The sequence below is a fragment of the Zootoca vivipara genome, chromosome 12, assembly GCF_965207765.1.
Source record: "Zootoca vivipara chromosome 12, rZooViv2.hap1.1, whole genome shotgun sequence".
Lineage (NCBI taxonomy): Eukaryota > Metazoa > Chordata > Lepidosauria > Squamata > Lacertidae > Zootoca > Zootoca vivipara.
The window spans coordinates 44,567,263-44,583,129 of NC_142595.1; the positions used below are offsets into that span (position 1 = coordinate 44,567,263).

Genomic DNA, 15,867 nt, shown 5'->3' on the forward strand with positions numbered 1-15,867 from the left:
GTTGTAACCTGTCCTGTCTTGCCCAGGATGTCATGCATAAGGTGATCCCATCTGATTCTCTCAACAAACTTGCAAGATAGGTTAGGCCATGAGAGAAAAAAGGTGGGCCCAAAGTTACTTGGTAGGCAAAGGGTGTATGTGTGGTTAATACATACATGTTTACACTCAGCAGACTTCAGAGCTTTGTCTGTGGACAACACCCAGCCCCCAAGCCCCCCCCCCGGCAGAAGACTGGCTCTTCCCACCCTGAAGGTGTGCCCGCTTGCTGTACCTGCAGGTCGTTCTGGGGGTTCCAATCCGAATCAAAGATGATGCAGGTATCGGCGGCAGTCAGGTTGATGCCTAGCCCACCCGCCCGCGTGCAGAGCAGGAAGACGAAGCGGTCCGAGTCCGGCTTGCTGAAGCGATCGATGGCCGCCTGCCGCAAGTTCCCCCGCACTCGCCCATCAATGCGCTCGTAGAGATACCTGCGTGGAGGGGCAAGGCAATTAGGGAACACGGAGCCTGAATGAGAGGTGGCACCCCATAGAGGTGCCACAGGGAGTCATGAGAGTTAAGAACCCCCTGGCAGGAAGGCAAGAGGCTAATGGACCTAGGCAAGGCATGCCGCAAAGCCAGGCTGGTGCGCCTGTCTTGAATTTGCCACCCCAAGTGGGCCGGAGACAAGAATGTACAAATACAGTGGAACCTTGGTTTCCGAACTTCATCCGTTTCAGAAGACTGTTCGGCTTCCGAAAAGTTCGAAAACCGAGGATCAATGGGCTGGCTGCAAAGTCAATGGGAAAAAATGAAAAACGCAGCTCGGAAGCCATTCAGCTTCTGAAAATCATTCAAAAATGGAAGCATTCACTTCCGGGTTGTCGGCGTTTGGGTTCCGAATTGTTCGGATTCCGAAGGGTTCGACAACCAAGATTCCACTGTACAAGATTTCCCCCGCTCCCCTTTCGGTTAAGACTGAGAGTCAGTGACTGGCCCAAGGTGACCCAATGAGCTTCACGGCCAAGTGGGGGATTTGTTTGTTTTCGTTTTTTATAGAAAGTATTTCAACTGAACAAAATAATGTAAAAAGAAAGAGTGCCTAAAAAGAAAAAGGGGGGGAAAGGATAATATATCACTACACATGCAAACAACTACAATTTCATACATGCTTATCCAATATATGTGTGTTAATGTTATCCAAATACATATAGGGCTATTTATAAACAACATTTTTTTTTTTTAAAAAAAAGTGTTCCAAATATCATTGTACAGTACTTGGATTTGAACCCTGGTTTCCCAGGTCCAACACCGGGTCTCTTCTCGGCACAACCCCTCACCTCTTCTGGATGAGGTAGTCCTCCAGGATGTCGAGGCAACGAACCATCTGGGAGAAGATCAGCACCTTGTGCCCGCCAGCCTTCAACTTGGGAAGAAGCTTATCAATCAGCACCAACTTCCCAGAGGAGCGCACCATGGCCTGCAAGGGGAAATCATGGGGCAGGTGGTGGTGGCAGGAATCTCGAAACTCGGTCAGGATCTTCTCCTCGGCACCTGATTCGGCAGAGGGGGCAGAGCAAGAGAGAGTGGGCATGTGAGAATAGACTCATAAGGTCCCTGAAGCCAAAAGGCAAAGTGCCCGAAAGCACTGAAACTATACTGCAAACACACACACACACACATACCCCACCAATGTAATGAGAACTAGAGACCTGCTTTTAGAAACCAGCCCTGCCCCATTTCTACTGATCCAACATATCAGAAATTCTGTCTCTGAAATGATCTCCCCCACCTCCCGCCCACCCAGCTAAGTGGCTGTTGATAAATAAATAATTTATGTATGCGACCACAGCTTCTCGGATGTTATAGGCCCAGGGATGGAAAGAAGATAAAGTCCCGACCAGAGAAAAATGGTAGATAAAGTTGATGGATAATGCCGAAATGGCAAAAATGACCGGAAGAATCAGAAATCAGGAAGACCAAAATCTTAACATACAATGGGGAAATTTTTTATAATTTATCTTAAAAACCATTGTAAACAGTTAAAATTGTTAGGAGGATTGGAATAACACCTGTAGTTTAATGGTGAATTTTGGATATAACGGAGATGTAAAAGATTTGGATTATTATAAAAGACGCAGGAAGGAATGACTAACAATATGCCCCACAATGGGGAGGAGGGAAGTCCAGGAGATTCTTTGAAATCTTGTTTTTATGTTGTATGTTGGATATGTCATTGTAAAACTGTACAGTCGTACCTCAGAAATCGAACAGAATCCGTTCTGGAAGTCCGCTCGACTTCCGAAACATCTGACTTCCAAAGCGCGGCTTCTGATTGGCTGCAGGAAGCTCCTGCAGCCAACCGGAAGCCGTGGAAGCCCCATTGGATGTTTGGCTTCCGAAAGAATGTTTGACTCCCAAGGCGTTCCAGAGCCGAGGTACGACTGAAAAACCATATATATTTAAAACCACTTGCCGTTGATGAGGTAGGGATGGTTGCAACACTTGCGTAGCTCCATCATGGTGTTGAGGAGGTTGGGCATGTTGCTGTGCCCTGCCCCTTTGGACAGGAAGTTGAAATTCTTCTCCAGGATGGCCCGGTAGTACTTCTTCTGGATGTTGGTGAGCTCCACCTCGATGATGGTTTCCTGCTTGGGGGCCAAGTTCTTCTCCACGTCCTCCTTCAGCCGCCGAAGCATCATGGGCTTCAGGATGGCCTGCAGTTTCTGCACCTGGGAGGTTGACGTAGAAGAGGTTTTTTTAACGGCTGGGCCTCTCTGGGGGGAAGGGCCAAGATGGAGGAGGAACTGAAGGTCAGTGCCCGAGAAAAGCTTCCCATGTGGTTCTTCTCATCTCCTTAGGTTGTGCGTGTATATCTTACTATATAATAAGATTGCCATGCCGTTGTCGTGCTGCAGTTCATGGCAGCCACGGCAACCCCAACGTGACAACAGACCAGCAGGCAGGCTAGCAAGCAAGCAGTTCGGGTGGTAAGCAGCCCAGGTGAGCTGTTTAAAGGAGAGTGGAAAGCGCCTCCCCCTCTGTATTAGCAAAGCTGGAGTGGTGTTTAAAGCACGGGGTGCAGCAGAAAATGGTCTGCCAAGCTGCCATCCTCCTTGAAAGGGGTGGGGCAAGCTCTGAGGTGGTGGGTGAGGTGTAAAGAGAGGAGGAGTTGGCCAAGTGTGGGGGAAGGGAGGTTGGCAAAGGAGTTGGTGGGTTGGTAATAAGTGGAGAGAGCAGGGGCAGCAGTCTGTGTGTGTGTGTGTGTGTGTGTGTGTGTGTGAGAGAGAGAGAGAGAGAGAGAGAGAGAGACAGACAGACAGACAGACAGACAGACAGACAGACAGACAGAGAATAAACCAAGTAGTGTTTATTGGAATGGTTTGAGAGCAAAAAGTGGTGTAGTAGGTGAGATGGTCAGGACGCTGGAACCAGGACTCGTGGGTTCTATGTCTGCTGGGTGAGGGACAGCGGGATACAAGGCATTAAAGATAAAGGAGACCCGCCCTCTGCAGAAAGAAAGAATTAAATGAAAGAGAGAGAGAGAGAGAGAGAGAGAGAGAGAGAGAGAGAGAGAGAGAGAGAGAGAGAGAGAGAGAGAGAAAACCGGATGTATAGAGTATGTTAAAGTTGGAGAGTAATGAGGAATCTGACTACCCCGGAAGAAAAATTGGTGGAAGTCGCCGCATTGGGATCAGTTTCAATTGCTGCAGGCTGGTGATGTAGACACTCATGTGGTGAGGGCAACTATCGATTCCTGTCCATCATGGCTTTTAAAATCTAGTAGGAAGGGACTGGCTGGTTGGGTCCCGCTAGCGGATAATACCCAATTACAAGAGGGAGTTATGCCCACTGCCTTGAAAGAGGCACAGTGGTGAAGCCCCCCCCCCCTCTGAAAAGGCCCTCTGTGGATCCAGAGCTACTGTGCAGTCACTCAAATTCCCTTCATGGGATGTGAAGTTGAGGGAGAAGCCAGTGGAGGAAGGACAAGGGCCGAGTACCGTGGCTTACCTGCTCCTCAGTTTTGAGGTCACCAAAGTCCTTGAGGAACTCTGATTCTGAGGGGAACTGGGAGGGCTCGAGGAAATGCAGGAGGCTGAAGAGTTCCTCCACTGTATTCTGGAGGGGGGTGCCGGTCAGTAACACTTTGTGCTCCTAGAAGAAGGGGGAAGGCAAAGGGAGGTGTCAATAAACAAGCTCAGGCCTGCCCCATGGATGAAATGTGTGTGTGTGTGTGTGTGTGTGTGTGTGTGTGTGTGTATGTGAGCAACTGCAAAATAAGTCAGGCCCTCCAGTAAGCACCAAGATTTTAGGTAACAGGAGAACAGAGAGACTGGCACCTATGGCAACAGACTCACTTGCAGGTCTATCCGAGGTTTGCTTGCCAACCCCCATCTACAAGTGGCAAATCAAACAACTGCACATACATGTTCCAAAAACTCTGATTATCATTTATTCTGCTAGACATGGGGAGGAGAGAAAAGGCAAAGCTCTATGGCAGGCATCCCCAAACTGCGGCCCTCCAGATGTTGTGGCCTACAACTCCCATGATTCCTAGCTAACAGGACCAGTGGTTGGGGAAGATGGGAATTGTAGTCCAAAACATCTGGAGGGCCGAAGTCTGGGGATGCCTGCTCTATGGGGCTATGCTGAACCCATCAACACTGGAGACACCATGTGGTTTGGCCTATGCACTTCTAACAGGGCATCTAATTTGACTCATGAATCCATTCCCCCCCAAACCTCTGTTTTAGCAGGGGATTCTGTTGCACCCCCTCCTTGCTTCAGAAAGGGGCCTGCATCCCATCCCTTGCTAAAATGAAGGGGTGGGAGAACCCCCATTGCTTTTCAAAGCATCTTGCACTTGACATCACTGAGATGTCAAGTGATTGACAGGTGGGTAGTTTGCAGAGCCCAAAAAGGCTTCCCACTCCTGCTTGACAATCTTAAGGGCTAGAAACTCACTTTCCTGAAATTGTGTACTTCGTCTAACCCTTGGAAGATAGAAACAAGGTTTGACTCCTGACACCGGGGGGGGGGGCAGGAAAGCAAAAAAGAGGGTTCCCTTACCAGGTCCATGTGCTTAAGACTGTCCAGCAGTTTGCAGTTGCGGTTCTTAAGGCGATGGGCTTCGTCAATGATGACACAACGCCACTCTATCTCCCTCAGCTCGGGGCAGTCCGACAGGATCATCTCAAAGGTGGTGATCAGGGCATCAAACTTGTATGCGCCTGGGATCAGGCGGCCCTGTTGGGCGACAGAAGAGAAGGCATCCAGTTAGTATATGAGCATTCCGGTACTCATGGTTTCTGCTTTCTCTCCCAACATATGCATTTCTATTTGTTAAGTTGCTAGTCCTTGTTGTTGTTATTAATCCAAAAGCAAATGTACAGAAACCGTAAAGGGGCAGGTGAGATTGTGAAGATGCAATCAAATCCCCCCGCCCCACAAAAAAGAAAAAGTAGGAACCCTGGGAACTGTAGCTGTTGCAATCAGTTCAGAATGATGGGCTAAATCCCCAAACATGCACCTTACAGAACTGTAACTTCCATAGACCTTTGGGCGGGGATGAATGTGTAAGCAGACATGGCACTGGAACAAAATTCTTCATCTCAACCATCACCCAATGCTAACTTTTGTTGTAACTTCCCCACTCCCCCAACCTGGCCAAGTCATGATAAACCTGACTGCTGAAGTGTCATAACCCATTGGTAAAAGGTAAAGGGGCCCCTGGCCATCAGGTCCAGTCGTGTCCGACTCTGGGGTTGCGGCGCTCATCTCGCTCTATAGGCCGAGGGAGCCGGCGTTTGTCCGCAGACAGCTTCCGGGTCATGTGGCCAGCATGACAAAGCTGCTTCTGGCAAACCAGAGCAGCGCACGGAAACGCCGTTTGCCTTCCCGCCGGAGCGGTCCCTATTTATCTACTTGCACTTTGATGTGCTTTCGAACTGCTAGGTGGGCAGGAGCTGGGACCGAGCAACGGGAGCTCACCCCGTTGCAGGGATTCGAACCGCCGACCTTCTGATCAGCAAGCCCTAGACTCTGTGGTTTAACCCACAGCGCCACCTGGGTCCCTATAACCCATTGGTAGTAATGTTCAAATCCCCAGAGAATGTGCTCAGGAAGGGAAGGGCAAGTGCCATACCCAAGAATCCTTTTTTCCCTCCATCTTTGCACTACTACAGAGCCCCCTTCCCAAGCAAAGATCGTGCATTAAAGACAGAGCTCTTCCCACCGAAAAGCTATTTTGTAGACCTCTTTATATGGACAAATAGGGGACTACCTGCTCATTGACAAACTGGGAAATCAAACGAGAGGACCCAGGAGGATCACAGTCAAGCCAGTTTCTCATCTTGATGCCTGTGTTCCATTCCTTTGGCTCATAAGCTCGGAGCCATCCTACCCAAGCATGAAATGAACACAAGAGCAGCTCTGCTCTGGATTAGACCAATTTGGTCCATCAAATGGGATTTGCTTGGATTTTTGTAAACTGCCTGGTTTTTTTGGGGGGAATACCATACCCGGGAATCTTTGCAGTACATCTCATATTGCTGGATCATCTGGCGGGAGGCGAGGCTGCCGTGGTAGACGATGGTGTTCATCTCGGTCCAGGTGTTAAACTCCCGCTCCCAGTTGGTGATGGTGGAGAGAGGGGCGATAACCAGGAAGGGCCCCCGGATGCCCACGTTGTAAACCTCCTGCAGGAAGGCAATCGACTGGATGGTTTTGCCCAGGCCCATTTCGTCAGCCAGGATGCAGTTTTGCCTGAAGAGGAAGACAGGGCAGACTCAGCGGTCGTTCTTTTTTGGGGGCTTTCAGGAGCCGGTTGGTCTATTAATAGCTGGGATATTAAGGATCTAAGACTACAAATCCAATAGGGACTAAATATCATCACTTCCGAGACTACATGCGTACGATTGCACTGAAAGCAATACTGTGCCCGTTGGACCAAGGAAGTGCAGCATTTTGAACCAGACAGACAATGCACCACCCAAATAATTTCAGATTTATTTTGCCTTGAAGTAAACAAGATTTTAGCCCTCAAGGGCGTGAAGGGAAGCTTGAAAGTTTGTGGGGGGTAGGGAGGGACAGACACCACACCTGCTGAAACCTTAAGAAGCTGGAGGGGATCTGCTAACAATTACTGGGAGATAGAGGACTCTCCTTTGTTGGAGGCTTTGAAGCAGAGGTTAGATGGCCACCTGTCATGGATGCTTTAGTTGAGATTCCTGCATTGCAGGTAGGGTTGCCAGACTCAATAGAGGACAGGGCTTCTGTGCCTTTAATTGCCCTTCTCTCTTTCAAGTCTGGAAACCTTAAAGAGAAACCAGCAGACCCTTTGTTTAATTTCCAAGCAAAGGGTCTGCTGGTTTCTCTTTAAGGTTTCCAGACTCAAAAGAGAGCACGACAATTAAAGGCACAGAACTCCTGTCCTCTATTGAGTCTGGCAACCCTAATTGCGGGGGGTTGGACTAGAGGACCCTTGGAGTCCCCTTTCAACTCTTAAAATTCTAGGGTTCTAATTCCCAGATAGATGGGAGTGGGTGTTTCACTGTTTTGTACAGCTCTTTGACCCTGTAAATATACACAGATGAGAGAACCCATCATACCTTTAATTTCCTTATTTAGCACCCATGATACAAACAATGATTACAGCAGTGTTCCTCTCCTTCCCTTGGGCTCACCTGTTGTACCAGTTGAACAGCAACCAATTCACACCCTCCAGCTGATACTCTCGCAGTTGGTTGCCGTTCTTGTATTCATGAGACAGCTCTAATTTCTTCCAGGAACCAGCCTGGGGACGGGCCTGAAAAGTAAGGAAAAGGAGAAAAGTATAGAGATTTGCACCTCAGGTATCAAGAGCTGCAGAACCTGTGGGACTCCAGATGCTGTGGGACTCCAGCTCTCATGAGCCCTAAGTCAGCACGACCTAAGTTCAGGGGTGAAAGGAAGGCCACCAATTCCCCATCCTTGCAGATGCAGCAACATCTAAATATTCCTCATTAACGTATCTGGACTGGAATTTATTTATTAAGAAGATTTTAGTATCGCCTTCCTTCCCCCACCCCCAGATAAAAAATCCAAGTCGGTTTACAAGTAATAAAAGGGGCAGGTGCCTTGCTAAATGCAAGGTGGTTCTTTTAATGAGATTCAGAAGCAATACAAACACAAGTGAGAGGGAGGATTAAAGATCTTATTCTAAACAGCAAGCATTATATACATTACCAAGCAAGCACTTCGATCTGCCACTGGGAAGCCCTCAAGAAGTGGAGAAGTGATTCCCAGGTTGCACGGCCCTGTGGCCATCAGTCCGTGCCCAACTATGCCCCAAAACCATCCGATTTACAGATAGCTGACTTGTTAGCCTACATGCCTTGCCCGACTAGCTAGTGCAGATCATTAATTAGCTAGCCCCCTCTTCCAATACTACATGTTCCTCCAAACAATGTCTAACATCAAAGGAGGTCAGAAGGTACCCTGCATTATCACTTCCTTCCAACAAATTAAAGGCTGTTCTCGGCCATCAAGAGCAGAACAAGAGATAGAGAGGGAAAGTAAACAGAGGCAGGAAGACATGACCATGACAGACCACTAAACTCCTCGAAATACAAATATATTCCAGAAAAGATTGCCCATACAACAGGAATATATAGTGATCATTAAAACCTTAAAAAAAAAAAATCAGAACCACAACGAACAGGGAAAAAACCAGAACACCCAAACCCAAGACCCACTGAAATAACCAAATTACTCATTTATGAATTGCCTTCCTTCCTCCTCCTCCTCCTTTTTTTTTAAAGACACATTTAGGGATGCTCAAATACTAAAAGATTTTTAAAAATATTGTCTTGATCACAGTTTATAACCAAAAAATCATATAAATATATGGAGAAACCAGTGGGGTGCAAAGCCTCACACAGATGCAAACATCCTCACTTGCAAAAAATAAAAATAAAATCCTGATTTTAAAGCAAAAATTAAAAGGGGGTAGGAAGAACAAAATTTTATTCCATTTATATCTCATTTTCCTCCTAAAAGTAGTTCAAAGAAGCATACACGGTTCTGTCCCACTCTCTTTTAGCGTTACAACAACCCAGTAAAATAGGCTAAAAGTAATGTTGGAGGGGGGCAGGTGGAGAGATACATTTCTTGGAGCAAAGAAGCAGGTGTCCCAACATGATCTAAAGCCAAAATTGCAACAGCAACACACACACACAGACACACACAAGATAAATCCGCGTATCAGAGAAGTCCATGTATGAAGAATTAGGGGGGAAGGGGAAATGCTGAGGTGTCACTCACCACGCGCTTCAGCTCCGGGTGCCTAGACTGGATGCGTTTGAACTCCCGGACCTTCCCCTCATCCACATCCTCTTTGAGTTCCCACGTACTGTCCTCGTAGGGGAGCGAACACCACTTCACCAGGTAATAGATCACCGGCTGCAGAGTGTTCAAGAGACACGTGCATGCTTAGGGTCCATTTGAAAGCTATAATAGCCTCTTAATTTAGTGAATATATATATATATAGCACCGGCTGCTGTGTACAAAAGGTAAAGGACCCCTGACAGTTAAGTCCAGTCGCGAACGGCTCTGGGGTTGCGGCGCTCATCTCGCTTTACTGGCTGAGGAAGCCAGCGTTTGTCCATAGTTTTTCCGGGTCATGTGGCCAGCATGACTAAGCCGCTTCTGGCAAAACCAGAGCAGCACACGGAAACGCTGTTTACCTTCCCACCGGAGCGGTACCTATTTATCTACTTGCACTTTGACATGCTTTCGAACTGCTAGGTTGGCAGAAGCTGGGACCAAGCAACGGGAGCTCACCCCATCGCGGGGATTCGAACCTCCGACCTTCCGATCAGCAAGCCCAAGAGGCTCAGTGGTTTAGATCACAGCACCCAATATATAACAAGATGACAAATAATAATAGTAATTATTATTATTAAAAGATGATCAAAAAAACTCCCTTAAGAGAATCTTGTATTTTTGTCTTAAGACAGTCTTTAAAAGAATCTTTCCCCCCAATTTTTTCAAAAGTAATTCCAATACATAGCACCTTAAAGACCAACTACATCTAGGCTTTCTAGGTATGAGCTTTCGTGTGTATACACCAGGCATCCCCAAACTTCGGCCCTCCAGATGTTTTGGACTACAATTCCCATCTTCCCCAACCACTGGTCCTGTTAGCTAGGGATCATGGGAGTTGTAGGCCAAAACATCTGGAGGGCCGCAGTTTGGGGATGCCTGGTATACACACTTCTTCAGATACTACTCTGAAGCAGAGGTCGCTACAACCTTTTATTGTATTAGACTACATTTTTTTCTTTAAAAAGTAGGTTAAAAATTTCGGCTCGTCTTACACACGGATAGTGCACAGGGGGGACATTGCAGCACAGGTCAGGCTGGTGAGTGATATTTGGCAATCGCCCCTAAAAAGAGCTCAACAACTCTGGGCAATCTTCGCCCATTTTCTTAATTTGGAGTCGGTGGGGGCGTGTTATACATGGAAAAATACGGTAAGTAGTCATCACTGTAAAGCCCCCTCTAAACAGATACATCTTTAACATTGATGGGAAGGGGTTAGGACCTGACTGGTCTTTCCCAGGGCAGGAGTTCTACAGTTCTGGTGCTACCACCAAGAAGTCCCCACCTCTTATGCCCACCAGTCAAAGCTCCAGAGGAGGTGGGACATAGGAAAGAGCCTCTGAAGCCGATTAACAGACTCGGGGAGCAGGCTGAAAAAGGAGCTGGCTGTTTTTGAAAGCACCCAACACTTCGCCACAAGGAATCCGGTTGTGATCTGCAACAAATCCTCCTTCAGTGCCCCCAACCTCCTTCAAGACACCAACACACCTCCCCATTGTCCTTGTCAATGCTGTGCGACTCATCCAGGATGCGGTCAACCTCCACATAGTCTGGATTGAAGGGCTCCTCGTCCTAGGGAGACAAAACACAGCAGGTGTGGGCAAGACCTGGGTGTGCACCCCATGGAAGGAATCTGGGAGCTGGGCTTGCTGAGGACCTCAGCTTTCCTTCCTCTGGAAAAAGCTTCTAGCCCCTTAGGTACCTCGTGAAAGAAGTGCCTCATCTGAGCCATTTTGGTCTTAAAGCGCTTGAGCTTCTGGTGGATTCGCTTGTCCTTCTCCAGCTGAGCTATGGTGGCCCATTCGCAGTGCAAGTAGGAGCTTGGGGAAGATGCAGAGGCAGGATGTGGTTTAGGGTAGGAAGCAAGGGAGAAAGAAAGAGAATAATAATACATTGAAAATCTCTAGGGTAACCATAAAAAGGGGTACCTAACAGGAAGGGGAAGTAGTCCCTGTGCAGCATGTGCAATCTATCCATAAGCAGGTTGGATTGCCATCTGCCATGGATGCTTTAGTTGAGATTCCTGCATTGCAGGGGGTTGGACTAGATGACCCTTGGGGTCCCTTCCAACTCCAATTTGATGGTTCTATGAAAGCCCCTAAGCCCACCTCCGGTTCCCTTTGGAAAGAAGTGCTTGGGTTTTATCGCCAGCCAGGAGTAAGCTACCACTCTTCACTCTAACACACCCCTAGTTATAGATTCCCGTGTGCAGATTTTAAAATTTGTGTCAGTGGCAGCTGAACTGTCTGTTTTCATCCCATCCCAGTTGCCTACCTTACTTACAAGAGGGTGGTATTGGCTGTTGGTCAGTTTCTCCTTAATCTCAGTGTCGCCTCTTTAGAACTCAGCAGAAGTCCACCAGCCATTTGCTCTGGCTCCTCCTAGTGTTGTCCTTCCTGCCTCTCCCCCCCCTACTACAATAGTACCTTGGCTCTCGAACAGCTTAGTTGTTGAACAAATTGGCTCCTGAACGCCGCAAACCCAGGAGTAAGTGTTCTGGTTTGTGAAGGTTTTTCGGAAGCCAAACATCCGACGCAGCTTCCGCTTGAGCGCAGGAAGCTCCTGCAGCCAATTGGAAGCCACGCCTTGGTTTTTGAATGGTTTCGAGAGTCGAACAGACTCCCAGAATGGATTAAGTTTGAAAACCAAGGCAACTGTAGTTCCAGTGGGCACCATCCTATACAATAGGCCTCACCTTTATCCTCACAGTCCCAGTGGGAGGGAAGTTAGGCTGAGAGATCGTGATTGGCCCAAGGTCACACAGAACGGGGATTTGACCCCTGATCTCCCAGGCACTAGTACAGCACTCTAGCTGCTACAGCAGTGGCCCTCACAAGAAGCCACGTCCTACTCACTAGTTCTTGTATTTCACGAAGAATTCTTCCGCTTCTGTAAACTGTCCGGTGGGAAGCTGTAAACGGGAGAGGGTGGGAAGTGAAATCAGAGAGCCGAAGAAAGGGAAACAGGGAGGTAATAATAGTTGTGTGGAGGGTGGAAGGAAGGAAATTCATACTGAATAGAAATTATGCACAAAATGTTGCCTCTGGCTTTCAGCCTCTGATGCATCTGGGCTCACAAACGATCGCATACACACAAAATTATTCCCCTCTCTCAACATTTGTCACTTGATTTCTCATGGAGTGCTCTTCTTCCACCCCAATACTGTTCTTTCACTTTACCACTTGAAGCGGTTCTACTATAAGCCAAGGATGAGGAACCTCCAACCCAGAGGCCTAATTTGGCACATGAAGCCATTTTCTCCTGCTTGAACTACTACACCTGAGCCATGGGTCATCAGGTGCGGGGCAGGTAAGGTTGTGTCCACAAAGGAATGACCAGGAGCCTCAAAACTGCACTTTCGATTGCTTCACAGAATGTGAGCCCTGCATTCAGCATATCTTTTTTTGCACTTCCCAAGTAGAACTGATCCCTGCAGAAAGCAGGGCTTGTGATCAGCTAAGGGCAAACCCTGCTTTGCAGCTGCAGCTGCAAAGGAAGCCTTGGGAGTGCCCTTTGCATGCATTTCCAGATTGTCTGAAGCTCCAGGGAGGGCTGGATTCGCTTCTCTACAACTGCTATAAACAGATAAAAAAGCACTGGGGTATGCACTGGAGTTAAAATGGGTAGGAGCTAGCATGCTGCAGGAACCTCATCTCTTCTTACCCCCCCCTCCCCACCGTAGCAGATAAAATGTTCTCACCTCCTTCTTCACTACCCGCATGGATAGAACTTTGTCCACTATAGCAGCGTCTTCCTCACTGGGGTTTTCCTTTGGAACAGAAAGGATAAAGAGAGGCAATTAAATAAGGAAGAGAAAGGCAGCCTTGATCTGACCCTGCATCCTTTTTCCATTAGCGGTTAACCAGAAACCTCTGGGGAGCCTACCAAGTCAGAACAACCCTCCATCATTGATTTGCCCCCTTGGCACCTGATAAGAGGCACACTGCCTTTGAACATGGAGGCTCTACTTAACAAGCGCAGCTAATTGTCACTGATGTGGCTCCACTACATGAACTGGTATATAAGTTTATTCCATAGCAAGGAGGGGGGGGGGGCAACTAAGCCACACCGAAAAGAAGCTGGTCTGGGAAGTAGAGGACCAGACAAGAGGCCTCACCACAAAAAACTGCATGGAAGGCAGCGTCTCCCCCTCGGGAATCGGCTCCGGAGCAGGTGGTTCGGGGGCTGGCGGCTGCTCGGTCTTGACAGGCCCCGTCACATCCAGCTCCTCATCATCCTCATCATCTGTGATCTTGATGTCCAGGTCCTCAGTGTATTTCTTCCGCTTCACCTGACGGTTAGAGCGCCGCTTCTGCAGGGAAATAAAGAGTATATCAACACAGTGGTACCTTGGTTCTCAAATGCCTTGGTACTCAAGCAACTTTGAACCCAAACACTGCAAACCTGGAAGTAAGCATTCCAGTTAGCAAACTTTTTTTGGAAGCCAAACATGCTCCGTTTTGAATGTTACACTTCTGATTTGAGTGCCACACTTCCGTTTTGAGTGTTACGCTAAGGTCTGTCTGTTTTTGTTACTTATTTTGTGTTTTTGCGGCTCTTTTTCTTTTTGTGACCGTGTAGAACCCAGTTCAGCTACTGATTGATTGATTGATTCTGTAACTTCAGTACATTGTTTATAGCTTTCATTTTATGGATCAATGGTCTCGTTAGATAGTAAAATTCATGTCAAATTGCTGTTTTAGGGGATGCTTTTAAAAGTCTGGAATGGATTAATCTGTTTTGCATTATTTTCTCTGGGAAAGCGCGCTTTGGTTTTGGAACGGATTTCCAGAGCGGATTAAGTTTGAGAACCAAGGTACCACTGTATGGAGGATGGAGCTCTGTGGATGGCCTTGTTTGTGAGAGCTGAAGACAAAACAGTCCCCGCTTTCACAACACAAAAGATTCCAGAGCTGAGAGAACGCAGCTGGGGTTAAGACAAACGTTCACTTTGTGATAACTATTTTTTTACAGAAACTTAGGAAGAACGCTACAAATTTATTTATCTCATTAAATGTTTACACTGGTTGATTGTTAAAAACAAAGCAAAATGCTCAAAGCAGTTTACAAATATGAAAAAACAAAAACATTCTCAATAAGATAAATTAACAACAATACGTTTTAGACTTTTGAAGTTAAAATAATAGATTTAAAACAGATAAAAACTCACAACAGGTTTCTACATTTAAAAACTAAACAAAACACCTCAATTTTCTGTGTAATACATATAGGCAAGGTCTGGGTTGAGCGTTTGAACTTATTTGGAACCAAAAACATGGAATGATTAAAAACAACAACAACTATGCAAACCCTTTTAAATGCTGCAAGTACTGTATAATCCAGGGGTAACCAACATGGTGGCCTCCAACTCCCATGAGCCTCAGCCAGCATAATCAATAGTCTGGGGTGATGGGAGATGAAGTCCCCAACATCTGGAGGGCACCACATGGGCTACCATTGGTCTATGCCTTCTCACAACTCAACACAGGAAGTATGGGGGATCCAGAACTCAAGCCAGGAAGACTTGATCTTTGCAATAATTTTGCAAACAATTAATGCCAGCCTCCTGTGCAGGGGTGTTGGAAAGATTACGGAGCATGATGGGAATGTTAAGTAACTTGGCTGCTAATCCTCAATAAAACCAGAGCTGCTTCCTCATGCAGACTAATGTATCACTTTCCCCAGACATGTTCCCTGCCCGGCCTCACCTGCACGCTGCTCTCCTCCTCCTCGCGGGGGGACTGCGCCGGCATGACCTCAGCGTCCGAGTTGTCTGAGGAAGCGTTCCGTTTCCGCTTCTTCCCTACGACTGGCGTGATGGTGCTGCGAGGAAGGAGAGAGAGAGGGAATGAATGAGAAACGGGCTCACCCTCTTTAGAGGAAGGGAGGCGGGATGGAGGATCCTGCCCCATCGACTTTCTCACCTGGGCTTCCCTCTTCCTTTGCTCTTCCCCGATCCCCCCTGGCCCCTGCCCTTGCGCGGCCGCTCTTCCTTGGGAACGCGGTCGCCTCCGCCTTTCCGGCGACGCTTGCGCTCTCCTGTCTCCTCGGGGCGCACGCTGGGGAGCTCGTCCTCGTTCAGCACGCGGGGGATGTTCTGCTCGCCCCGGGCCCGGGCCCGGGCGATGGCTTCTGCCACAATGCGGTTGGCCTTCTCCTGCTTCTTCTGGTGCTCCAGCTTGCGGGATTCGTCCGAGCTGCTCCGCGCCGTACCGCTGGAGGAGGGGAGGGCGGCCACCTCGCTACTGCTCAGCACCTTCACGACTGAGAGCCCAGAGGAGCTGCCTTGTGATGAGCTGGCCTGCGGGTGGGGTGGGGTGGGGAAGTGTTGCAGAAACAGATGCACGTTACATCCAGGCAACAGCATCCTGGTCTGGACAGAAGGCCAGGCTGACAAAAGCTGCACTAACAAAGGACCAGCATATCCTACAATAAGGATGGGGAACCTGCAAGCCTCCAGGTATTACTGGACTGCAATGGCTTTGGCCCTGTAACACTGAAGGAGCATCTCCCATCTTTCAGCCCTG

General features: G+C 48.1%; 1 protein-coding gene across 3 annotated transcripts in view; it reads right to left on the bottom strand.

The window, feature by feature from the left end:
• Nucleotides 1-15,867, bottom strand: part of CHD8 (chromodomain helicase DNA binding protein 8) — a 64,208-nt gene that overhangs the window by 26,239 nt on the left and 22,102 nt on the right. For all 3 annotated transcript variants that reach the window (XM_035134710.3, XM_035134708.3, XM_035134709.3), the window contains exons 4-18: nt 15,265-15,641; nt 15,049-15,163; nt 13,458-13,652; nt 13,041-13,109; nt 12,196-12,251; nt 11,043-11,160; nt 10,829-10,912; nt 9,280-9,417; nt 7,662-7,783; nt 6,498-6,741; nt 5,047-5,223; nt 3,988-4,131; nt 2,453-2,708; nt 1,317-1,530; nt 272-467 (exon numbers count right to left, since the gene is read on the bottom strand). In XM_035134710.3, coding sequence (XP_034990601.3) covers nt 272-467; nt 1,317-1,530; nt 2,453-2,708; nt 3,988-4,131; nt 5,047-5,223; nt 6,498-6,741; nt 7,662-7,783; nt 9,280-9,417; nt 10,829-10,912; nt 11,043-11,160; nt 12,196-12,251; nt 13,041-13,109; nt 13,458-13,652; nt 15,049-15,163; nt 15,265-15,641 — 2,505 coding nt within the window. The remainder of the gene's footprint in view (nt 1-271; nt 468-1,316; nt 1,531-2,452; nt 2,709-3,987; nt 4,132-5,046; nt 5,224-6,497; nt 6,742-7,661; nt 7,784-9,279; nt 9,418-10,828; nt 10,913-11,042; nt 11,161-12,195; nt 12,252-13,040; nt 13,110-13,457; nt 13,653-15,048; nt 15,164-15,264; nt 15,642-15,867) is intronic.